Raw genomic sequence first — 26,869 nt, 5'->3', positions numbered from 1 at the left:
CAATACATCAAAGAACACCACAGTTAATACACAGCTTACATTGGTTGGGTGATTTGGGGAGTTGTAGTCCAAATAGCAATATTCTTTGTGCTCTGACTTTATATTTAATGTTAATAATTCTGTCAGAACATCCAGAATATATACATGAAGCAGATAAGTCCTAGTTCTCCATAGTCTTGGTCTGCAGTTCTGATCAGACCTAACCAGCATATCCAATTGTACAGGTTCATGGGGGCAGAGATCCAACAACATCTAGATGGCTTAAAGTTGATTAAATGATAAATATTACAGGTGAAAAAATAACTGCTCATTAGAAGGCAAATCTAGAGAAGTAATCATTGAAATATATTGCAAAATACCATTGAAAAATATTTCTCTGTGCCCTTGGAACACTGTCATTCATTCATTCCTTTACTCCATTTTACAGTACTGGTTACTTGAGTGTTAGTCATTATCCGTTGAACTCTGGAATCCCTCCTCAGTGTATTTCCTGTGCCACCTCTGTCTTTGCTGACAACCACACCCTTTCCTTCGGCCTGGGTGATCTGACACCCAGGGCAATTATCCTGATGGGTGGAGGCAGAGAAGAAATACAAGAAAACCAATATATTTCCCACTACTCTATAGAAGCAAAGTTGATATTGTGTAAGGCAATGTGGAAACAGAGCCAATAACAGAGTAGAAAAACGTGTGATTTGCAGAGAGTTATTACTCCTGAGGATCAGTCTAAAACTCACTAAAATGTAAAATAGTAATAGATTGTGCAAATATTTTGGCTTATGTTCTCAATCAGCACCATTCAGCATGGGCAGTGATAAAGGACTATGGGATGTATCGCCAAAAATGTCTAGAGGAGAGGGAAATCTTCCCCACCCAAGAAGAAAAGGCCTGCAATTGGAAACAACAGCTTCAGGTCAAGATTGCCCCCTTCGTCATCATTTGGGAGACCTAAATACTCTAAAGCAGAGTTTCTCAAACCGTGCTTCTCCAGATGTTTTGGACTGTATCTCCCACAATTCCCAACAGCTGGTAAGATGACTGGGATTTCTGTGAGCTGAAGTCCAAAACACTTGGAGGAGCACAGTTTGAGAAATCCTGCTCTAAAGGCATTAGCTCAGTGGTTCTCACCTTGTGGGTCCCCAGGTGTTTTGGCCTACAGCTCCCAAAAAATTCCAGACAGTTTACCAGCTGTTAGGATTTTTGGGAGTTGTAGGCCAAAACATCTGGGGACCCACAGGTTGAGAACCACTGCATTAGATTATCTCAGATCATGGAAGCTAAGCATCATCCCTAGTTAGTTCTTGGATGGAGACCACCAATGAATAGCAGGTGCTGTAGGCTGTATTTCAAATGAAGGAACTGGCAAAGCCATGTCTGAGTATTCCTTGCCTAAGAAAAGTCTATGAAATTCATGGGGCCATCATAAATCAACAGGTGGCTTCAATAGTGTCCCTTACCTCATGTCCTGATGTCATAGTGACCATTTCCTGCCAGTGGCAGCCATTGATTAATGTGCATTGTGGGTGGCGAAAATGAAAAGTAATAATGTCAGGGTGTACAGTAAGTTGTGTTACGCCTAAAGGAAGAGAGAACCAAATAGCTCAGTTCAGAGCTTGAGGAAGTTGAGCATTTGGATCATAGCTCCCAGAATTCTTCAGACAATATGGCTTTTTAGCTGTGCTCCTTGGGGGAATCTGGGACTCAAAATATTTTTGTTCCTGCAACCAGTCCTTCAAAACAGTCCTGTGCTACAAATAATATGTGAGAGGATGACAAATTGCGTAAGCAAATGATTTGCATAGGTTTTTCTCCTCCAGGAAGTAATGTGGCTTGGCTGAAATACAAAGGAATTCTATATGAGTTTATATGGAAGTGTACTGTGCCCAGTAATTCCTACTACATGTTGGGAAGATTTCAGACTCAAAAATAAAGGGCCTAAATTTCCTCAGTTCTTTTATGAAGCACTTGGGTCCCTGTCGCTGTGCACATTTTTCTTAGTCAACCTATGAGAACAGTGACCGGGGTGGGGTGGAGGCACTGACTCAACTGTTCTCAAGGCATAGAGTTTTCTTCTGATTTCTAATAACTGGTAACACCTGTGGAGTTCACTGCTTGCCCAGCATAGATAATAGATGTGGAAAGTAAAGCTATGTAATAGACCCAGTATTTATTCTTGATAAGAATTTGTGTGTCATTCTGAAAGAGCAAACAAAGAGAGAGAAGCGATACACAAATGAATTGACTCTAGATAAGTCAGCATGCTGGACTTTCCGATGCCACCCTTATAAAGATGAATATCAGATGTTTATGTTTTAGACGCGGTCACCATATTTCTTCTTGTGGCCCTAATCTCACCAGTAATGTTGGTTAAACCCTTGTGCTGGCAGGACTGCTGACCGAATGGTTGGTGGTTCGAATCCGGGGAGCGGGGTGAGCTCCCATCTGTCAGCTCTAGCTGACATGAGAAAAGCCTCCCACAGGATGGTAAAACACCAAACATCCAGGCATCCCCTGAGCAAGACGGTCAATTATCTCACACCAGAAGCAACTTGCAGTTTCTCAAGTTGCTCCTGACATGAAAAAAGGAACAATTAGTAATGTTCTTTATACTGAAAGGCATCACATCCCAATTGATCTTGGAAGCTAAGCAGGGCTAGCTCCTATTAGTACTTGGGTTGCAGATCCTCAAAGAACATCAAGTACTGTAAGCTATATTTCAGAGGAAGAAAATAGCAAAACCACATCTGACTGTTCCTTTCCTAAGAAAACCCTATGAAAATTTTTATGGGGTCACCATAAGTCAAAAGGCCACTTGAAGACACATATGCACGTACTCATATCCCTTGCTGGATTTGTTTGACAGTTCGGCTTTGTGCATCAGATCAGTATGCTGATAAATTTGGGACAGAGATCTCAAGTCGTCCCTGCATGCCTGGTATTTTTCTGCAGTATCTTCTGTCAGGGTTTGGCTAGGCTTCAGACTCCTGCAATCTACTTTTCTGTTTTTCTTTGCTGAGACCTCAGGGCACACCACCTGAGCGGTAAAATAGTGGTTACAGGCAGATTAAAATTAAGCAGGATTATAGAAAGTGGTGCCTCCAAGCATAGGTTTCAGACCAATTTGATTTTGATATACAAACTGAATTTGCCAATATTTTAACAGAAAAAAATCTATTTCTTATTTTCCACTCACCCAATCCTGAGAGTTTTAAAATTTGAATCAGCTCATGTAAGGTGGTTTGCTATTCCCGTTGTTAAAAGATGAGCCAGTAATGGTCACTGGTCTGCTTCTAGTAGATTGCAACTTAGCTTTGTCCCATCTCATATTAGGTCACCATTTTGTAAAGCAAAATGTTTGGAAAATGCTTCTGGTGCTACTTTTTATTACAATCAATGCCCTGTGGTAGGAAAAGAAAAGAAAGTAATTATCTTGGAGCAAGAAGAGCTTGTTTTGTGCTAGTCATTGTCATTTGGGCACTGCCTCAAAGGGCGGCTGTAAGGATAAAATGGAAGAGGAAAATAACTCACACCACTTTGAAAAAGGGTGGGATAAAATCCTTCCCTATTCCTTCTGAGCTCTTTGCAAAGTATAGAGGATGTTTTTGTTGCAGCTTTCTTAATTATAACCTTGTTTCTTCTTAGGTAAAGGAAAAGGATTTTCCCTGACATTAAGACTAGTCATATCCGACTCTAGGGGTTGGTGCACATCTCCATTTCTGAGCCGAAGAGCCGGCGTTGTCCGTAGGCACCTCCAAGGTCATGTGGCCGGCATGACTGCATGGAGTGCCATTACCTTCCTGCCAGAGTGGTACCTACTGATCTACTCACATTTGCATGTTTTCGGATTGCTAGGTTGGCAGAAGCTAGGGCTAACAGCGGGAGCTTACCCTGCTCCCTGGATTCGAACCGCCAACCTTTCGGACAGCAAGTTTAGCAGCTCAGCAGTTTAACCTGCTGCGCCATCTATATAGTAATGATGTTGACTAAATTAGAACATAACTTATATAATTTTTGTCACAAACTATGTCTAAAGCATTTCAGTTATCCTTACAGGCATGGAAACATGTCTGTGAAACGGGGACAATTATATTTGTGCATGTTACAAAGTTCTTGCTTGGGGAAAACACAGCCCATCTGAAATTTTGTAACACAGATCAGTTACATGATAATATCAGAAGAGATATGTTGAAGAGTTTGTTTTCTGTGGCTCCAAAGACCAGAACACCAAACAATGGATTCAAATTACAGGAAAAGACATTTCACCAAATATTGACATGACCATACCAGACAATGTCTCTAGTGCAGGCATGGACAAACCTGACCTCCCTCCAGGTGTTTTGGACTTCAACTCCCACCATTCCTAACAGCCTCAGGCCCCTTCCTTTCCCCCCTCAGTTGCTTGAGTGTGTTTTGGACTTCAACTCCCACAATTCCTAACAGACCAGCTGTTAGGAATTGTGGGAGTTGAAGTCCAAAACACCTGGAGGGCCCAAGTTTGCCTATGCCTGATCTAGAAGATTGCAGTTTATTCTATTAAGTCAGGAGAGTGGAGTTTGAATTTAGATACAAGGCTCGTGGATATGCTTTCCCCAACCTTGCTGTTGGGTTGCAATTCCCATTATCCCCAGTCTGCAGGGCAGATAACACTATGTAACATGATTGTTATCCTTGGGTTATAAATGCCATTTCCTAATTAGTTGTATCATAACAACATGGAAAAGGTTTATTATACTGCAAAAACTTTGTTTTTGTGGAACATCCTACAGCACATTTTGCTATAGTTTTTCAATGAATATAGAACTACTTTCAAAGTAAGGACCGCATAATTAAACAAGAAATGACACTTTCAAACCAGGAACAGTTTTCTTTTTCAAATGTTGTTATATAGTGTAATCAAAAGTGATGGAAGTTGTCATTCAATAACATCTGAAGACCCAAATGGAGAAAAAACGCAAGAGCTTATGTGTTGTCGAAGGCTTTCATGGCGGGAATCACTGGGTTGCTGTGAGTTTTCCGGGCTTTCAATTGGCCAGCTTGATTAGCATTGAATAGCCTTCAGCTTCAAGATCTGGCTGCTTACTGCCTGCCGGAATTCCAACAAAGGATTCCAGGTTGGTTTATCAAAGCAGAGCACTTGATGAACCAATTCGGACACAGCATATTACGTGAGGACACAGAAATGCTGGACCACTCTAACAACCACCATGTCAGACGACACAGAGAAGCCAATGAAATCCACAAGCATGTGGACAATTTAAACAGAAAAGAGGAAACAATGGAAATGAACAAAATCTGGTTACCAATATTAAAAACACTAAAATCAGGACAGTAAATAAAGAACACCACTCAGAAAACAGAGGAGACATGAATCCATCAGGGCCAGCTAATACCTCCCAACAAAGGATTTCCCCCCCCCCCCCCCCCGCAGGAAGATGAAGAGTTGGAAGCGACTGAATGAATAAACAACAACAGTAAACTGTGCAATTCAACAAGAAATAACACTTTCAAACCAGAAGCAGTTTTCTTTTTCAAATTTTGTTATACAGTAGAGTCTTGCTTATCCAACATAAACGGCCGGCAAAAACGTTGGATAATAAGGAGGGATTAAGGGAAAGCCTATTAAATGTCAAATTACGTTATGATTTTACAAATTAAGCACCAAAACATCATGTTTTACAACAAATCAACAGAAAAAGCAGTTCAATACACGGTAACATTATGTAGTAATTACTATAGCCCCGGTGGTGAAGTGTGTTAAAGTGCTGAGCTGCTGAACTTGCAGACCGAAAGGTCCCAGGTTCAAACCCCGGGAGCGGCATTAGTGGCCGTTGTTAGCTCCAGCTTCTGCCAACCTAGCAGTTCGAAAACATGCAAATGTGAGTAGATCAATAGGTACCGCTCCGGTGGGAAGGTAACGGCGCTCCATGCAGTCATACCAGCCACATGACCTTGGAGGTGTCTACGGACAATGCTGGCTCTTTGGCTTAGAAATGGAGATGAGCACCAACCCCCAGAGTCAGCCATGACTGCACTTAACGTCAGGGGAAACCTTTACCTTTACTTACTGTATTTACAAATTTAGCACTAAAACATCTGAATGTATTGAAAACATTGTCTACTAAATGGCAGACTGCGTTGGATAATACAGAACGTTGGATAAATGAAGGTTGGATAAGCGAGACTCTACTGTATAGTGTAATCAAAGGTGATGAGAGTTGTTGTCATTCAATAACATCTGAGAACTCAAAGGGGATAAAAACGCAAGAGCTTATGTTGACAAAATGTAATTGCTCCCTTGTATCCAGCAGGCATGGGCAAACTTCGGCCCTCCAGGTGTTTTGGACTTCAACTCCCACAATTCCTAACAGCCTACCGGCTGTTAGGAATTGTGGGAGTTGAAGTCCAAAACACCTGGAGGGCTGAAGTTTGCCCATGCTTGGTATCCAGGGATTCTCCAGATATGGATTCAAGAGCCTTTCAAAGGCAAGCCTAATTTGGACGGATGTGGCCTTTGATGGAAATGAGTCTCCCCCCCCCCCCAGCTTGAGAGAGGGTGGGCCCATGTGCCCAGGTAAAGCGGAAGAGGCAGGGCTGCGGGATGGGCTCTCCCTTCCTCTCCTCTGGCTTTTCTTCCTTCCTTCCTTGGGCCGGGCTCACCTGGCGCGTCCGGCGGCGAGGAAGGAGTTAACCAGGTGGCTCCATCCGTCCGGGGAAGGGCCGCACCCGCTCCGGCTGCAGACGAGCCGATGAGTCAGTTTCACCTGAAACTCTCCGGCAGGTAAGGAAGGGGACGCACTGGGAGACACAAAGAGAGAGACACGAAAGGAGGAAGTCCACAGAAAGAGGAAGAAGAAAGGAACCCCGACGCATTTCTACAGCTGCGGTGGGCGAACCTCGCACTCTTGTCAACTCCACTGCGTATAGCAGGCAGGCAAGCCACTGGTTTTGGGGGCGAATCATCAGAAAACACGCCTGAATTTAATTTACATTTTTTGTGGGAAAGTTTGGAGAGTTTTGTTTCCTTAAAAACTTGACTCAAAAGCGGACGGAGGAAAAAGAAGGTCCCCAAACTCTCCCTTTGCGCTTCCTTTCACCCTCGGAAGGAGGTCTCCTCTGCCTCGAGGCCATGGCTGGCAGTCTTCGGGGCCTCCTGGCGGGGCTCCTGGTGGCCGGGCTGTCCCTGGGCCAGGAGGAAGCGGCGCCGGAGGGCCCCGGGGGCCTCTCCTTCGGGGAGAAGTGCCTGGCCCACTTCACGGCCGGCTTGCGCGAGTTCGTGCTGGACCCCGACGCCTCGGTGCAGAACGGGGCCACCTTCCTGGGCTCCCCGCCGCTGGAGAGGGCCCGCGACTGCGTCCGAGAGTGCTGCAAGCACCCGCACTGCAACCTGGCCCTGGTGGAGGAGCAGCCCGGGCAGGAGGAGCAAGATGGCATCCGGAGCTGCTTCCTCCTCGACTGCCTCTACGACCAAGCCTTCGTCTGCAAGTTCGCCAGGAAGGTCGGCTTCCTCAACTACGTCAAGCGGGAGGTCTACGACGCCTATGTGGCCATGAGGGAGCAAGGCACCAGCGGTAAGGAGGGGTTGGGCCCCCCAGGACTGGCCCAGGGAAGGGGAAGCTGCCCAGACATGGTCTCCCTCTGGAGCAAGACATTCCTTGGGGCCCCAGGCCTCCAGAACCAAGGCTGCATCTACACCAGGTAGGCGCAAACTTGAGCCCTTCAGGTGTTTTGGACTTCAACTCCCACCATTCCTAACAGTCTCAGGCCCCTTCCTTTCCCCCCTCAGTCACTTAAGTGGGAGTTGAAGTCCAAAACACTTGGCGGGCTGAAATTTGCTCATGCTTTATCTACACTGTAGAATGAATGCAATGCTGGATCATGGAATAGGGCATTCATTGGGGTTCCATAACCACATCTACATTGGGAAACTAATTAATTTTCATACCACTTTGGCTACCATGGCTCCATAGCCCATGGCCTTCAACATCTACACTGTAGAATGAATGCAGTGCATTTTGTCCCAGCAGATCCTGGAGTAGGCATTCATTGGGGTTCCATAACTACATCTACACTGGGAAACCAATTAATTTTGGTACCACTTTAGTTACCATGGCTCCATACCCCATGGCCTTCAACATCTACATTGTAGAATGAATGCAATGCATTTTTCCCAGAAGATCCTGGAGTCAGGCATTCATTGGGGTTCCATAACCACATCTACACTGGGAAACTAATTAATCTTGATACCACTTTAGCTACCATGGCACCATACCCCATGGCCTTCATACGTGAAACGCATTAAGAGGGATCAGAAGGACTTTTGGAGTATGCTATTAGTATGCTGATGACAGCCACCTTTACTTATCCTTGAGGGTACTTACACTGTGGAATGAATGCAGTTTGATACAACGTGAACTGCCCTGGCTCAATGTCATTCAACATCTCCATGAAACCACTATGGTTGGATATACACTACCTTATATCCAAGGATCTGATCCTAGATTATCTGATTATCCTACATTATCTGGTAGTGTAGACTCATATAATCCAGTTCAATTGGGATTGGATTTTGGGATATGGGGCAGTGTGGATCCAGCCTATGAGAGGTCTTAAAAGGCTCTTGGAGGCGTGTGGCATAAGTATGCTGATGGCAATCATCTCAAGTTATCCTTGGATGCAACTATGATATTTTATGTATTGCTTTATATGTCTGGCATTGAATTTTTGCCATTTATTATGTTGTACATCACTTTGAGTTCCCCCAGGGGTGAGAAAAGTGATATAGAAATGCAATAAATAAATAAATAATTACGCTGTAGAATCAATGCAGTTTAAAACCCCTTTAATTGCTGTGGCTCAATGCTACAGCTGTGGGATCAAGAGATTTGGAGTTTGGGAAGCCTTCTTTGGTAGAGAAGGCAAAAAACCTTGTGAAACTGCACTTCCCATGATTCCATAGTATTGAGCCATGGCAGTTAAAGTAGGGATCAAATAGCACTCATTCTACAGTGTAAATGTACCCAAAGTTTATTTTACCTGGACCCTGCCATAATACTTCATAATATAGAGTGGGATAATGTAGCATGGGGTAGCAAATTGAGCACTGGACAAACCTGTGGAGACCAGGATTCAATTTTTCACTTGGCTATGGATTGGGCATGTCAAACAATCTCAGCCTCAGAAAATAATAATAATTTATATTCTACTTTCCTTTTTTAAACATGACTCAAAGCAACTCAGAACATTAAAAACAATACAATGTACAACCTACAACATATAAATATTAAAACACAATTAAACCTAGAATTGTGAAATCGGTTGAAATCACGTAAACTGTGAAAATAATTCAAACACTATACAGAAAACTGTGCTATGTTAGTCTTGGGGTCACCATATGTTGGGAATAATTGGAAGGCACACAACAACATTTTTATAACAATAATTATAGTTTGTAGCAGAAGCTCTCTTTATTGCTCAGGGGATGACAAGTCACATTAAGCAGCATAGCCTACAAATACAGGAGTAGAACTGCTCCAAAATCTATCCTATGATACTATCCCAACCCGTGGCTGGGGCAGTACGTCCAAGAGTTGTACAGCCTTCTCAAGGGCTGAAACCAAATGCCATTAATCTGACTGGTCTTCGACTGAAAAGGGAACAGATACATACATGCTGGGTGAAGCTATTAATGGCTGTTAGTCATGGTGGATGTGCACAGTCAAGACAGTATGCTGGTTAGGCTTTAAAGCTCCCGAGCTGTGAAATACAGCTCAGCAATCTTGGGCTGGTCTCTATCTCTCTTTCTCCGCCTGACCTTTCTCACAGGGTTGTTGCTGTGAGGACAAAGTGGGGAGGAGGAGAGCCATGTGTGCTGCCTTGAGCTCATAGGAAGAAAGGAGGGATAACAATAAATGCGTAGTCTCCAGTATCAGAGGCTTTTCTATGCCTTTGAATACCAGTGGATGGGGAACAACAAAGCTCATATTCTGTTCCCATATTTTGGTAGCCTCTGTGGGAAATGAGCTTCTGAACTAGATAGACTTCTGTTCTAACTCCATAAGGCACTTATGCTTCTTTTAGTACAGTTGTCACTCCACATTTGCAGTTTTGACTTTTAAAGATTTTATTATTCATGGATTAGATTAAAAATGTACTCTTGGAATATGTAGGTCTTCCAGTGTTACTCTGTGATCAATTTCTTCCAGTCATGTTGGAGGATCTCTTGAGAGAACACTTCTTTAGGGATCTCTGGTTTCTCTAATATAATTGTATGATCAGTTTGCAGTGGATGTTGACCAGACATGCTGGAAGACTTAGAAAGATGTTCTTTCGGGGGGGGGGGGGATAGCCCAGTGGTTCTCAATCTGTGGGTCCCCAGGTGTTTTGGCCTACAACTCCCAGAAATCCCAGCCAGTTAACCAGCTAATAGGGCTTTCTGGGAGTGAAGGCCAAAACGTGGGGACCCACAGGTTGAGAACCACTGCCCTAGACCCAGCAAATACAGAGGAATTACTGTATTTCAGCTGATCCTGCTGAGGTTCTGATGGCTCTCTAGAAAAGGATTATATAAACATGAGAAAGACAGATCTGTTATCCAGATAGTTAAAGCCTCAGTGTGTGGGAGGAGCATACCTCTGAATAGCAGGTCTTGAGTACAAATTATAGGCGTCATTCATTGCTTTCATGAAAATGAGGGTCAGGAACTTATGCTTATCACCATTGATAATAGAATGTTGCATCTGATGGAAATTGGCTAGATCTAGCAATTGACCTGCATAAGTCAAGCATTACTGTTTAACCCTTTCTCTTAATCATTAGTTAATAAATCCATGCTGCATCCCCATTTGATGTGGAGGGACAATCACGTTGAAGAGTACTTTCATGAACAAAATTTTCAGATGGGAAATATCTTTTCTAAAAGCCTTTCCATGCAGATTATTTTTAGTCATTTGTCCCTCAGGCCCTGCTTCTATTCTGGGGATGTTACATGTTTGATGGACAGAAACTGCTGTAATCTTTGCAGGGAGTAAGATGGGCAAAAACCAGATGGCACCTCAGGCATATAGCATCTTTTGTTCCTCCCTAGTTTCATTTGTTTCCATTTCCATGGATCAGATCAGAACTATTCAAACACGTACAGTTTTGAGTGGCACAAAATTTATATGATGTCCCTTTGAGCATTTGGGTTGACAAACCACAAAGCAAATGTTAAAGCAGTTTCTCCTGCTAGTTCCTGTGTTTTGATCCTGGCAAAAGTTTGTTTTGAGAGAGTACTTGAGTAGATAGTCTTCATTAGTTAGTCCCAGGCTATGGCGCTCTAAGTATTTTCCTGGATACATGTTCCTAGACCAAAGGCATAGTACTTGTGACTCTTCCAAAGCTTTCGGAAAATAGTTTTTTGGACAGCAGTTCCCATAATCTCCCAGTTAGCATGCCTGTGGTCATGCTAACAGGGAATTCTGTAAGTTATATTCCATGAAAGCAGCTTTCCCATTTTTTGGGATTGAGAAGAGCTGGAATCCAATATAGGTTGGGTATCTAAAATGTTTGGGACCAGAACTGTTTTTGATTTTTCTGGATTTTGAATACCTGTATTATATGTGCGCGTAATGTGATATCTTATAGATGGGATGCAGGTCTGATCACAAAATTAATGTATGTTTCATATACACCTTATACACAATTAAAAAATTTATGTATCACAAAGTTTGTGTACATTGAGACATCAGAAATCAAAAGTGTCACTGTCTCCGCCACCTATGTAGAAATGTTCAGATTTTGGAGTACTTTGGCTTTTAGAATTCCAGAAGAGGGATGTTTAACCTGTATCTGGTGGGTTAAGCATTTCCTATGTCCTCACTTCCCAATAGTGTTGTGATTTTTATCTGGCTAGGCTATAGTCACGGCCAACTAGGCATAGACAGTTGCATTAGTTTTCATGGACTAATATCCAGTGTGTTTTTCTGGTGATGAACTACTTTTTCAAAAAGAATGAGGAACAGCTTAGTTACCATTTGCTGGCCCGCAAGAGCTTACTCTCTGTTATGAGAGTCCATTAATCTCATCTATGACACAGTGATGTGTTATAATGCTACTTGCCCTAGATCTAGGTTAAGGGAGTGTCATGTTAAATATAAACCTTGGCTGCTTCATAATCATGTGGAAATTCCCCAAGAGGTAGTAGAAAAGAGATCTTCTTTTGCTTTATATCCTTTGATGAAGAGCAGCTTTAAAGTCATTTGAATAAACAGAGTGATGCTAGACCATTAAGTGTTCTGCTTAAATACAGGTTGGACTTGGAACTGTGTGGTCAGTTGATGTAGTGCTCAGGGAAGGGTAAGTGAGGCTGGATCTACACTGCCATATAATCCAGTTTTTGAATCCAGATTATCTGCTTTGAACTGGATTATATGTGTCTACATTGCCATATATGTAATCCAGTTCAAACCAGAATATATGGTTTCAGAAACTGGATTATCTGGCAGTGTAAATGGGGACTAAGATAATCCAAACTGGGTGTTTTTCTTTTAAAATTTGTCCTAGCTTTAAAAAAACATTTCCTGAATGTCTCGAGTGTTGTGGGAGAAAAACAGTATGTTCTGTTCTCACTCTCTGTGAGAAGCATTTAAAACTAAATTTCCTCCTTCTGCATCATTTAAGATACTTGTTGAACTGATCTCAAGTTTGGAAAGTGATTCATTTTAAACATACTGTTATGTTGATGCCCATACTTTCTGTTAAATATTTTAACTTTCCTTTTCAAAATGCTCCCTCAACCTTATCTCCAGTGTGACTCAGGAATTTCAAGAATCTTTAAAGAAAACTAAATATAGGACTGGAAATGTCATTAGACTCAAATCTGAACCTTTTGGAATAACTCATCTCTTACAAAATAAGGGATAACTTTGTATTTGAAGGAGACACTAACTAAATGGTAGAGGATGTGCCTTGGTCTGTGCAGAAGAACTTGTGAGAAAAACATAGCATTTCCAGTGAAAATGACTTGTGACAGATGTAATGGACCTCTGTCGGCATCAGAACCAAGAACAAAGCAGAAGCATTTTGATACATAGGTCAATAATATAAGTTGCAACATGATATATTTTGTATGTTTCTGTGAAATCACACAGCTTGGAGTCCTACTGAGTGCTATGATGATGTTATTAGTATTTGAAAAGTTTGGAAAACTTTTCCAAACTGTTTTGAATTGTAGCTCACAGAATCCATTAGCATGCTACTGGAGGATTTGGGATGAGAAAAATAACTTTTCCAGGTTTAGGATATTTGAAAGGTTTATTCTTGCTCCTTATTTGTATGCATTGTGTTCAGTTTTGTTGTGTGGCTTCAAATCATTTCTGACTTATGGTGATGCTACTAAGACAAATCTATTTTTGAGGTTTTCTTGGCAAAATATGTTCAAAGAGAGTTTGCCTTTGTTTTGCTCTATGGGTGAGAAGATTGTAACTTGCCAAAAGTCATCCAGTGGATTTCCATACCTGAGTGGGGATTTGAACATTGTTTCTTCAGAGTTGTAGTCGAGCATGCAAACTACTACACCAGCCCTGAGTCTTCTCTATTCTTTTGAAAGAACAAGCAAGATTACAATTCAAATATTACAATAGATGACTCCACCTTTTCTTACTCCTAACAAGTCTCATGGTCTCTTCTTTGCTAAAACCACTTTATCCATTTAGTTGTATTACTAAAGTGTATTCATTAGAATTTCAGTGTAACCTTCCCCCCCCCCCCTTCATTTTTAACACCATTCCCTCCTTTTGAGGATTTAATGTTGAGAAACCTGAATAGTGATCGATGAATTCACAGGGAAGCTTGAAAAGTTCCTCTAGACGTACTACTAATTTCCCTTGCAAACTCAAAATTACTTTAGAATTCCCCAGTGATAACCAATTATAGTGGCGAAATTCCATGAAACTGTGTAACAAAGGTGCTGGTGTCTACTAATATAATGAAATTCGTAAGTTTAATTTATGTTGTTATGTTGCTGGTATATTGTTGTGCTCTCATAAAGACAGTTAAAGAATAATTAAGACTTTTAATATAATGTGATTTTGTCTGGAAAGATGGTATCTAAATGTTTCAATGAAATTAGATTATAATCTCAAACCCTGCATTTTCTGGCTGTTGGGTACAAACCATCCTTGCTGTTTGCCAAACTAGGACCAGTTACTTTTTGGATTAAAGCTTCATAAATTGCTTTGCTAGCATGGCTGTGCAAGTCATATATTCCAAAAAGATTACTGGTCCAAACTCTGCATAGTGGAATGCCTTAGAAAGACTGCTTGAGTCTGTTCTTTGACCTTTAATGTAGATGGACTTTTGAGCAAGTGGCCAAATGGTGACTTGATTCTCAATTCTTAACTTTCATATTTTCAATTTTTTGTTTTATGTTTTCATTCCTTTTGTGCTTGCATGCTTGCATTAGGTGTGTTGAAGCTGAATAGTGGATTTGTGTCTGGGAAAAATAAAAAAAAATCTCAAATTGAGGAAAAAAGGGGTTTATGTTTGGTTTATAAATGAATTTTAGGTCTATGATGTAGGAACTAGGTAAGGAGGTGGGAAGCCCTCTGGAGAATGTGAGGATTCTTTCAACAGGGCAGGTGAGTGCATTATTTCCATTGAGTGGCTGAAAAGAGTGGGTCTCTGCTAGGCCTGTTTCTAGGAGGCAGGATTAACAATGTCTCTGAACAGTAAGACTTGGCAGATACTTCAACGTTAGTGTCCTCATGGCCAAGCAGGGGAGTGGCTCTGCTGGCATTGATATCCTTCACCAGACCATCCTAAGTGACAGCAGAAATAACATGTCAGATAAAATGTGACTCTACAGTAGTATTATCACTTTTCTTCTCCTGTATTGTCGCGACCCAGGCTACAGAGCACCAATAACCATACGCAGAGGCCAGATTCTATCTAATATCTTTATTAAGGAAATATATAAAGTTAGTAAAAGCAAATGTAAAAGTTAGTCCAGAAGCAGACCTTTCAGGAAAGGTCAAATTTAGTCTAAAGAAACAATGTCCAATATGAAATATTAAGGTCCAAAGTTGTAATCCAATAACCGAAACACTCACTTTGCCAGGCAAAGTGAGGGGAGATGACAAGGTCCTTTAGTCCATGAACTTGAGCAAGGCTAGGAAATAACTTGATACTTGAAACAAGGCTTGAAACGTGGAACAAGGTAACGAGGAACAAGAACAAGGTCCGTGGAATAACTTGGTAAAATCCGTGAAACAAGGCAAGGTTTAGTCCTGGGAAACAAGGCAAGGTCCGTAGGTAAACAAAGGCTGGGAAACAGGAGCGAAGGCTGGAAACAAGGCAAGGCTTGAGCAGGAACGAGGCTTGAATCGGAGCGCGCTGTCCAAACACAACTCGCTCCGGAGGCTGACGAATTGACTCCGCGAAGTTACTACGCGGGTAAAACACCTATATAGAGTCTAACTTTCCCGCCGAAGCAGTTCTCTGGGAACCAGAAACGAAAGCTAAACTCTGAGACCAGATGTTTGACTCCTTAAAGATTCTCACGAAAAGCAGACTTAATTGGGTACATTCTTAGCTGCTATCCTCGCACTCCTGCGCGAAGCTGCTTCCAAACCCCTCTGTTGTTTACAAAACTCATGGCGAGAGAACACGGGAGATGTAGGCTCAGGGTTTGTTTGACATACTTCTGGGACACAACTTTCTTGCAGGTGCAAGGTTCCCAGATCTGCCTGGGAAAGATCTGGCTGAGAAGATTCCAGTTCTGACTGGGAAGGTAAAAAACCCAAGTTTTCTTCTTCATCAGGCATTACAATGTCATGAGCAGGACTACAAGGCCCATGAGTCATCACACTATCCCCCTCCTCAAGGCCCCTCCCAAACTGGGACTCTCTCCCCGAGGCGCGAGGTCGTGGTTTGGCGGGATAGGTCTGATGAAAGCGACGGGTTAGATCAGGAGCATGGACTGTGGAGGCGTCTTCCCAAGAGCGTTCCTCAGGGCCAAAACCCACCCAGTCAATGAGATATTGCAGGCGGCGGCGGTGAAAGCGAGAATCCAAAATGTCTTGAACCTCGAACTCGTCCTCCCCATCCACCAAAATAGGGACAGGGGCCGGCCGGTCTACATCTGGCCGCACACCATCCGCCGGAAGGAGCAGGGAGCGGTGAAACACTGGGTGAATGCGCATTGAACGCGGAAGTTGGAGTTTGAAAGTCACGGGGTTTAATTGCGCCACCACTGGATAGGGGCCAATGAAACGGGCATCTAACTTCCGGCAAGGGCGATGGGAGGGCAAAAAGCGAGTGGACAGAAAAACCCGATCTCCTACCTTGATTTCGGGGCCCGGCTGGCGATGTTTGTCCGCGTGATGTTTATAGTCCTCCTTGGCTTGTTCCAGTTGCTGGAGCAAAAGTTGTTGCACCGCTGTGAGTTCCTGCAGCCAATCTTCTGCTGCGGGAACTTCTGAAGTTTCAATGACAGGGGGAAAGAAACGTGGATGGAAGCCGTAGTTTGCAAAGAACGGCGTTTCTTTTGTAGAAGCCTGGACTCCATTGTTGTAGGCAAATTCCGACAGTGGTAACAGAGAAGCCCAATTGTCCTGTTGGTAGTTTACATAACAGCGAAGGTACTGTTCCAAAGTGGCGTTGGTGCGCTCCGTTTGCCCATCCGTTTGGGGATGATGAGCTGAAGATAAACGAGAGTCTATGCCCAATAGTTTTTGTAGTGCCTTCCAGAAACGAGAGGTGAATTGGGATCCACGGTCTGTGACCAAACTCTTGGGCAATCCATGTAGTCTGAAAACATGTTGGAGGAATAAATCTGCAGTCTCTTGGGCCGTGGGAAGACCTTCACAGGGAATGAAATGGGCTAACTTGGTGAAAAGGTCCACCACCACTAGGATCGTGGTGAATCCACAGGAAGGTGGTAAGTCAGTGATAAAATCCGCAGAAATTATTTCCCATGGGCGAGATGGGTTAGGAAGGGGGTGTAGAAGCCCTGAGGGCTTCTCCCTTCTTATCTTGGAGCGCTGGCATACTGGGCAGGTGTTAACATATTTTTCCACATCCTTGCGGATCTTGGGCCACCAGAAATCTCTTAGGATCAAATGCATGGTTTTAAATAGTCCGAAATGCCCTGCTGGTTTGCAGTCATGACACAGACGAAGTGCTTTTTCCCTGCCCGGTCCGGGTGGGATATAAACATGATTTCTATAGCAAAGCAGTCCATCTTTAAGCGAAAAGGGAAAATGCAGACCTTGACGAAGTTGGTCCTGCGCCCAGGCATCTGCTTGCTGACTAGCCCTGATTTCTTGAGCACAGATGGGCCCTGGAGTAGAGGGAGTTGAATCAATGGGAGTGGATTTGGTGTTCCCCACTGTGAGCGTGGCAAAGTTCTCGGGTTGTAGTAGTTGGGATTCAAAGGTCTCCTTGCGTCCTGCAGCGTATTCCGGTTTACGTGACAGGGCGTCTGCTTGCTTGGTTTGGGCTGGGGTCACATAATGAATCTGGAAGTTGAAACGTTCAAAGAATAAAGCCCAACGTTGCTGCCTTTGATTTAGCTTGCGGGCAGTTCTTAGATGTTCTAGATTCCGATGATCAGTGTGGACTTCAATGGGAAATTTGGCCCCTTCTAGCCAATGTCTCCAAGTTTCAAAAGCTGCCTTTATGGCTAATAGTTCTTTTTCCCAAATGGTATAGTTCCTCTCTGGTGCGGTTAGTTGACGAGAATAATAGGCACAAGGATGAAGGTGATCTCCCACCGGTTGTAGGAGCACAGCCCCAATTGCCACATCAGAGGCGTCCGCTTGCACCACAAAAAGGGTTTCAGGATCTGGATGCTGAAGGATTGGCTGGGATGTGAATAATTTCTTTAGTTGCTGGAACCCTTTCTCTGCTTGATCAGTCCAGCGGAAGGGCTGTTTTCCACGGATGCAGCTAGTGATTGGGTCAGACCAGCGGGCAAAATCTGGAATGAACTTGCGGTAATAGTTCGCGAACCCCAAGAATCGCTGCACCTCCTTCTTGTTAGTTGGCGCCCGCCATTCCAATACTGCTGAAACCTTGGCTACGAGGCAATGGTTTTGGCAGTACTTTGAAGCAAACTGCAGTTCTCTGTTGGACCAGGAGATGCTTGGGTCGTGAAGCGTCAGCCATGGAATCCCCAAAATCACAGGGAAATGGGGAACCTCAGTAACAAAGAAGGAAATCTCTTCCATATGTTCCCTTATCCACATCCTGGTGGGTTCCGACCACTGGCTTACGGGGCCCGTCTTGAGAGGGCGGCCATCGATGGCTTGCACCACACGGGCATTCTTGAAGTCATGATATTGTAATCCCAGAGAGTCGGCATACTCTCTATCAATGAAATTGTTGGTAGCTCCTGAGTCTATCATGGCGTGGATCATGACGGGTCCCTTTTTTGCTGACCATAAGGTGACCACTAGAAGGAACAGGACCCCGGTTGGCGGCTCTTGAACGGGTTTCTTGACCGGGTTGGCGAGCCTCTCTACGCCCGGTCGTTGGCTTCCCCCGCCGGCTGTGTGCCAGCCGCCTCAGACGCCTTCGTCTCCGTGGAGGACGCCGCCGCAAGACGGGCGGCGGGCTTCCCTTTGGCTGGGCACTCTCTGGCGAAGTGGCCCCCATTCCCGCAATACCAGCAGAGATTTAGGCGTTGGCGGCGGGCCTTCTCGGCGGCATCTAATCTGGGACGCACATTGCCCAACTGCATCGGCACCTCCTCGCTCCCTCTGGGGTATGGGGATGGTGGTGGGGGTCTCCACACTGGACGCGGCTGAACGCTGGCGGGAGCGGGGGGTTTTGCCCCAGCTCTACCGCTCTGGCCTCGTACCCACTGTTTTCTGTTGGCAATCATGACTTCAGCCCGTAAACATTGATCGATGAGTGCTTCCAGCGTTTGGGGAGGATCCACCTTGGAGATTTCCTCCAGCATTTCAATGTTGAGACCCTCCCGAAATTGTCCTCTGAGGGCAACATCGTTCCAGCCGGTGTTGTGGGCCAGCACTCGGAACTCGGCTATGTACTGAGACATGGGTCTGTCTCCTTGGAAGAGGCGGCGGAGTTTGTGCCCGGCGGCCTCCAAATTGTCCTCGATTCCCCAGGTCGCCTTAAGGTGGTCCAAGAAGTGTTGCGCTGACCTTAGATGTGGGGAGGCTTGGTCGAACAGAGCCGTCGCCCAGTTAGCCGCTGGCCCGTCTAGGAGACTGTAAATCCACGCCACCTTGATGTCTTCCTGGGGAAACTCGGCATCACGGGCCTCTAGATAAGCTTGGCATTGGCGACGGAAAACATGAACCTTAGAAGCTTCTCCAGTAAACTTGGTTGGCAACGCCATGGCCGGAAGACGGATTCCGCGTTCCTTCAAACCCTTTATTTCCCCATCCTGTGCATTGAGCTTATCACGGATTCGGTCCACCTCATCCTTGTCGATGGTGTAGGTAATCGGCTGGCCGCTCGGCCCAGGTACGGTTCCGGTAGACATTCTGGCCGAGGTTAATTGGTGCTTAGGGTGGCGGAGTCAAACTGTCGCGACCCAGGCTACAGAGCACCAATAACCATACGCAGAGGCCAGATTCTATCTAATATCTTTATTAAGGAAATATATAAAGTTAGTAAAAGCAAATGTAAAAGTTAGTCCAGAAGCAGACCTTTCAGGAAAGGTCAAATTTAGTCTAAAGAAACAATGTCCAATATGAAATATTAAGGTCCAAAGTTGTAATCCAATAACCGAAACACTCACTTTGCCAGGCAAAGTGAGGGGAGATGACAAGGTCCTTTAGTCCATGAACTTGAGCAAGGCTAGGAAATAACTTGATACTTGAAACAAGGCTTGAAACGTGGAACAAGGTAACGAGGAACAAGAACAAGGTCCGTGGAATAACTTGGTAAAATCCGTGAAACAAGGCAAGGTTTAGTCCTGGGAAACAAGGCAAGGTCCGTAGGTAAACAAAGGCTGGGAAACAGGAGCGAAGGCTGGAAACAAGGCAAGGCTTGAGCAGGAACGAGGCTTGAATCGGAGCGCGCTGTCCAAACACAACTCGCTCCGGAGGCTGACGAATTGACTCCGCGAAGTTACTACGCGGGTAAAACACCTATATAGAGTCTAACTTTCCCGCCGAAGCAGTTCTCTGGGAACCAGAAACGAAAGCTAAACTCTGAGACCAGATGTTTGACTCCTTAAAGATTCTCACGAAAAGCAGACTTAATTGGGTACATTCTTAGCTGCTATCCTCGCACTCCTGCGCGAAGCTGCTTCCAAACCCCTCTGTTGTTTACAAAACTCATGGCGAGAGAACACGGGAGATGTAGGCTCAGGGTTTGTTTGACATACTTCTGGGACACAACTTTCTTGCAGGTGCAAGGTTCCCAGATCTGCCTGGGAAAGATCTGGCTGAGAAGATTCCAGTTCTGACTGGGAAGGTAAAAAACCCAAGTTTTCTTCTTCATCAGGCATTACAATGTCATGAGCAGGACTACAAGGCCCATGAGTCATCACATGTATAATACTCCTGTATACATCTTTACCTGAAGAATTAGCTAGTGAAGCTTTGAAAATTTGTATGATGCATTTTCCACATTCTACTTAGTAACAAGCCACTTTGTGGATTTTGCTGTATTCAGTGTTAGTCCCACTTTTCTTTTGTCGTGACCAGCATTCTCCTCTGCTGTATCATAGGGAATGGAATGGGCAAAGCTTCAGTGTTTTTCTCAGAATATGGACAAAATATTTTGGGACCACCATTTCCAAGAAGACCCCAGCTGTATGATTTGCACCCCAATTTCAGGATCAAAACTTTCAACAGCAAGGAAAATAGTATCCTTTGAAATACAACTGAAACAGAAGACAAAGGAATATTTGTGATAGATTAATTCTCCATTCAGTCAGAGGGCCAAACTATTGCATTAGTTTCCCAGGTGTAGTTTTGATTTTAATTGCGGAAATGGGATTAATGTGATGTTTGGAAGTCTTGAGTCCATAGTCCTCAGTCCATAGAGGAATTGAAAGGAGGGAGTTCATCCTATCTCTCCCTCTCTCTCTGGCGGGAGGGCACATTTCTATGTGAGTTGTACTTATTTTGAACAAATGGGAATTGGCTTTCTTGGGGATGAATTTATTTGTCAAGACTATTATGGTTTATATATATGCCCCTGGCCATCCTTTCCCTTGCTGTTCTAAAGAGTTTTAGGGTCCTCTTCACATTAAATTAATGAATATATATTGTTGCTTTTGATATCCAACCTTTCCTCTGATAAGCTGAAAGTGATGGGCATAATCCTGCTTGTTCAAAAATATGCATTTGGATGCCAGGTCTACCAGTATACAGAGTGAAACATCTGCAAGTGGTGGCAGGCCCAATGGGGGCAGAAGGCCATGGCACATTGCTGGAGCAGGTAACTTCTACCTCAGTATCATTCTCTTCTGCACCTCCTAAAGCAGTGGTTCTCAACCTGTGGGTCCCCAGATATTTTGGCCTTCAACTCCCAGAAAGCCTAACAGCTGGTAAACTGGCTGGGATTTCTGAGAGTTGTAGGCCAAAACACTTGGGGACTCACATGTTGAGAACCACTGTTTTAGGAGGTGCGGAAGAGAATGATACTGAGGTACTAGTCACCTGCGAGTTAAAACAGCTTTTATATATGGAAATAGAAGGCAAACAGCAAAAAGTATTTGGCTAGTACTCTGTGTTACAGTCACACAGTGAATCTTCTGACTAGTTTGAATGGAGTGAGGTTAGACATTGCAGAGAGGAAGGAGACAAAAAATGAAGTAACTGGAAGGAGGTACCTCTGGCAGGAAACAAAACAGAGTCTTCTTCTTGCTATGCAGCCAAACCTGTGTCTGGGCTGGGCCACTTCAGGCTGAAAGGTTAGATGGCTGGCAGTTCAGTGTATAGTAGTGGTGTGCATTCAGGACTTACCTTGTCCCATTTTGTGTTCCTGGTTTCAGCGGGGCCCTGTTCCGTTTTGATCTGACCACCCAAAATCAGGTCAGACATTTGTTATGTTTGGTCTTCTGGACCAAAATATCTGTTTTCTTTCACCCCAAACACCCAGGCCAATGGGTGCAGGCTTTGGGCCTAGGCACCTGGGCCTTGCAGGGTAAGGAGTAAGGAGCGCTCCTTAACTAGCAATTGGCTGAAGGCCCTGCGAGGCTGTACCCATAGGCCTAAAGCCTGCACCCGTAGGCCCAGGAGCTTTGGGCCTATAGGTGCAGGCTTTGGTCCTCCACACCCGGGCCTCGCAGGGCCTGCAGCCAGTTGATCCAAAAAGCAGGCTTGGAGCCAATACCGGCTCCCACCTTCCCACCTGCCTTTCGTTTCGATAGCATTTTTGTTTTGGGGGGGGGGGGGGGCTTTCCGTTTCGTGCTGTCCGAATGGATGGTACAAAATGGAATCACAAATGAAACAAATGCAACAAATACCACACATATCTCTAGTGTATAGTATTATCTGCCTGCCACTCACCATTGGGGATCAAAGGGTGTGACTGTAAGCTACTGGTAAGAATTAGAAAGCTAGCAGGCCGCAGACAGGTCCTATACATTTTGGCATACTCTAATATATAAAAAACACCTTGTTCAATTCTCCTTTAAAACAAATTGCACCCCCTGCAGATAGTTCTAGTCAAAGGAATTGTTTAGTTGTTCTCCCACTTTGACATAGCTACTACTAACTAGATTTTTTTTAGAGAAGAGCTGGCTACCATTCTGAAGAGTTACCAATGCTCTAGCATAAGCATAGACAACTATCTTACCCAACAGTGGATCTAGACTGCAAATCCATCAGCCCTAACCATCATGGCCAATGAAGGATTGTGGGATTTACAGTCCAACAAGATATCAGGGGCCATACATTGCCAATCTCTGTTCAAACTCTTGTACGGTTTCTTCTAATTTTCTTTGTAAAATGGGAATATTGTACATCTATGTAGAAGGGCAGGTCACATAAATTTTTTACTGGCAGCACTATGACTTGCTGTTCAAACTATGATTTCATGGGTTTACTCAAGGTCTAGGCAAACCAGTTCAATGGGAGTAGAACAATAACATCCTTGAATGTCTACCTGTTTTTAGACCTGCTTCTTCTTCTAATATTGTGAAATACTTGGACTCACAATCTACTTTTTAGTTTATGTCATAAATTGTATGGGCTAGGAAGAAATGCTGGTTAGAATGTTAGACTATGTCATGAAAGGTCTGGGTTCTAGTCCTTACTGAGCCATGACACCTACTAGATGACTTTAGACAGTCAAGAATAAATATGTGGGGGATGAAAATGTTCAGCACCTTGGAAGAAAGGTAGGATATAAATGTGACTATATAAATAAATGGACACTGGTTAAGGAAGCACATTCTACTAAAATAAATTAGGGATTTTCTTAGAAGTAAATATCCTAGCACTGGGAATTTTTCTGGTTATTTGTGAATCTGTACTCTATTCATCATCAGTATAAAAATCATTCCAAGGGAAGTTGATGTATGTCACAAATAGAGAACTTGAAACTTTGCTGGCAGGTGATTCATCCTTAGTCCCAGCATGTGGCTTTGAATCTGGGCTTCCCAGCACAAGATGCAGAACTTGTAGTCATACATTTTTTCAGGTGAATTTAGTCTGGAAACCCTTTCCGGATCGGACTTACAGTTTCTGTCTCTCAACTTGTCATTTTAACCTCAACATCTTCCCTAGCTCCAGTACTCAAGCCTCAAGGTGACCATTATATGGGAGAAGTGGCTATGTGGACTAGTGGTTTCAGTATGATTTAACAAGTTCTCCCTTTCACTTCTCAAATGTCATACACAGCTGAAGATAATGAAACCTGAAAATATTTATTATAAAACAAGTTAAATGTGGACTTCTTCAACTATTTCAACATTCCTGTTTCTTAAAACCCTGTTCAGAGCTCCACCTTATTTCTAGCTGCCATGTCTCTTTTTTAGAAAATCCTCTTGTTTTTGAAGACTTGGCCCTGTTAGTCCCCAACAGCAGAAAAAGGAGAAAGGGAAAAGGGGGAAAATTAAATGGCAGCACTTTTAAGATATAGTTGGTTTTTATTTTAGCATGAGCTTTCATGGATGTAAACTCATTTCTTCACTGAATACTGATTTTTTTAAAGCTGGCCACAAAAGAAAATATTCCCAAATGTTTTTCATTTGTAACAAAATTTGGATAATTTTGAATGGACTCTTTTTTGCTCCTCTAAACACACACCCATTCTGTTGTTGGAGTCATAGGTTTGAATTTCATCATTTATTGTTTCATCTGATTCATAGTCATGGCTGACTAACCTAGGTCCAACTGACTTTCATCAACATGCTCTGACTCGGTCTTTATCCAACTCATAATCATTTTAACTACAGATTTTGCATAATACTTTGCCTTTCCCAAGGGAGAGAGATGTGAAAGCCAAAGGGGTTTGTTTTTATTTTTATGTTATATTTTTGACCACACAAGTCCCTAAAGCAGGAATGAGAAATGTATGACTTCGGGGTCAGATTCTGGGGATTTAAAAAAATGTTTCTCACATTAATTGCTGTGATTTTGAAGCTGCATTTTTGGCATCAAAAATTGCAACTGCCATGACAGGTTGCAGCTACAGCTGTTTGCTTTTCCATCCTCATTCTCCTTTCTTAGTTTAGATAGCACATCAGCACTCATCCAGTCATGGAGGTAAGAACAGGAGAGGATGAGAAAACCGGTTATGCATCCTGCTGTTGCTTTGTTTCCTCAACCTTGTTTCCCAGCAACTTTGTCTTCCCAGCAGGCTTAAGGATATGACTGCTTACTCATTGCTCAGCAAAGATAAGACAAGACAAGAAAGATTCAGGGAAGAAGAGGACCCTTGGAAAGCAAAGCAGCAATGACAAGGAATGCATGCATGGCCACCCCTGCACCCGGGCATAGTTTATTTGTGGTTCATTTAATTGCTAAAGGGCCCATCATAATCATAGGCGATCACTCATGGCTGAGTAGTATGATTGTCTTCCAAGAGTATAGAGTCTTGGCAATGGGTTCGTAAGTGACTGTAAATATCTGTTCTGGATCAACATGGTCTTTCCTGATTTCCTGGAGGTTTGCTGTTACCAATGGCACTATGGATGAATACAGGGTGAAAGGAAGAAACATGTCAAGAGGAGGGCATGTCAAGCTGAAGGATAATGATATAGCTCCTTTCTCCATTCACTTGTTGAATCTTTCTGAGACCCTAGTAAGTCAAGACTGATTGAAGGGCCATCATATGAGATAATTTGAGAAAAATTGCTCTAGGGCACCAATCTATCTTCTTTCTTTTGCTTGACCTTGCTGTGAGTGGTGGTGTCTACATACATTGGAAATTTTAAGATGTTCAGGATAACAGTTCTGATTACTGTGAGTTGTTGTGTATTTAAAAACCACTTTTAGCCATTCTTATGTATAATAGGAACAAATTCTGACCCCCTTCAAGACCATGTCTCTGTGAAATGCATCAAATTACAAGAGGGAGTGCTCGCAAAACATTTTTTTCACCTATCCTGAACCACTATTATGACAAAAACAACTTATCTCAGGGGGAACAGGGAAAGGAGGTAGAAGTGAAACCATTTGCCCTGGCTGCAGAAAGTCCCCGGCTTCAGCTCTGCTACACTACCCTGTATGGGTAGATGAGAGTACTGGTTCAAAAAGTGTGTGCACATGCATTGGATTATTCAGAGTTTATCTTTGATTTACATAGTAACATTAACCACAACATGGATAATTTAGACTAATTCAAAGTGGTTTTTGTGGGAGAACTTGAATCTACGCATCACTATGATGTAAAATCTGTGGTCTCTAATGTCATCTTCATGATAATATAATCCTTTATAATGTCCTTCACAATGACTTTGTTAGATTTACTGTGGAAACTGCAGCTCTTTTTCTCTGAAAGCATAGCAAGCTAAGCACAAGCCAAGCCACTGTGCTCAGAGAGACACTAAGCAACACCTCGTAGCTCAAAGTATTAAAAATGCTGAAGAATGGGAATGACTTGATGAAGTTGAACTTTGGTCTGGGTTTATGACATGCAAATGCTTTGACTCACAAGTGTAGAGTTCATAGATAAAGGAAAGCCTGTGTTTCAATTTGCCATAGGTACTTAGTCCAGAATTGTGTGTTACAGAGAGACTTGTGTGTTGCCTGCACTTGATGTAGTGTAGGCCATGAGAAAAAGGGAGAGTTTGTTCCCTGTTCCTATATCCCCATGTTCACTGGTTGGGGTACATGGAGAAAGCTTAGATTTTACATCTATCATCTCCAGGTAAACTGTTTGTGAGTAGCGAGAGAGTGAACCCATTGTCAGATACCTTGTTATAGTCTGGAGGAGCCAATTATGTCTTGAATTTATAACTTGACTGTATTCTGGGATGGATCTAAACCATTACACCAGATGTTGTTGAATTGTAGCTCCTTTGCCATGCCAGCTGATAGTGAAGAAATTTGTAGACCAACAACATCCAGTGGACCATATGTTTCTGCCTTAAGGAACTGCTGTCAGAAATATACAAATGTTGGACAATGTGAGGCATAATATCATTTTATGCAAGACTGTTTGATAGAATCATAGAACTATAGAGTTGTTGTATGTCTTTCGGGTTGTTTGGCCATGTTCCAGAAGTATTCTCTCCATAGAACTATAGAGTTGGAAGAGACCACAAGGGTCATTCAATTCAACCCCATTGTGCCAGACAGGAACATACTATCAGAACACTCCTGACCAATGGCCATCCAGCCTCCAGAGAAGGAGACTTCACCACAATCCAGCAGTGTATTTCACTGTCAAATCAGCTCTTACCATCATTGCGTTCTTTCTAATAATTAGGTGTTTCCAGTATTTCTATTGGGTTTT

At 43.4% G+C, this 26,869-nt stretch overlaps 1 protein-coding gene across 1 annotated transcript in view; it reads left to right on the top strand.

The window, feature by feature from the left end:
• The first annotated feature begins 6,610 nt into the window (after positions 1–6,610).
• The window catches only part of spint1 (serine peptidase inhibitor, Kunitz type 1), a 41,708-nt gene continuing 21,449 nt past the window's right edge, over positions 6,611–26,869 (top strand). The window contains exon 1 of the mRNA XM_008116851.3: positions 6,611–7,568. Within this exon, the coding sequence (XP_008115058.2) occupies positions 7,127–7,568 (442 nt within the window). The 5' untranslated portion in view covers positions 6,611–7,126. The remainder of the gene's footprint in view (positions 7,569–26,869) is intronic.

The sequence above is a fragment of the Anolis carolinensis genome, chromosome 1 (assembly GCF_035594765.1).
Source record: "Anolis carolinensis isolate JA03-04 chromosome 1, rAnoCar3.1.pri, whole genome shotgun sequence".
Classification (NCBI taxonomy): domain Eukaryota; kingdom Metazoa; phylum Chordata; class Lepidosauria; order Squamata; family Dactyloidae; genus Anolis; species Anolis carolinensis.
This window is presented reverse-complemented; position numbering and strand designations above follow the sequence as displayed.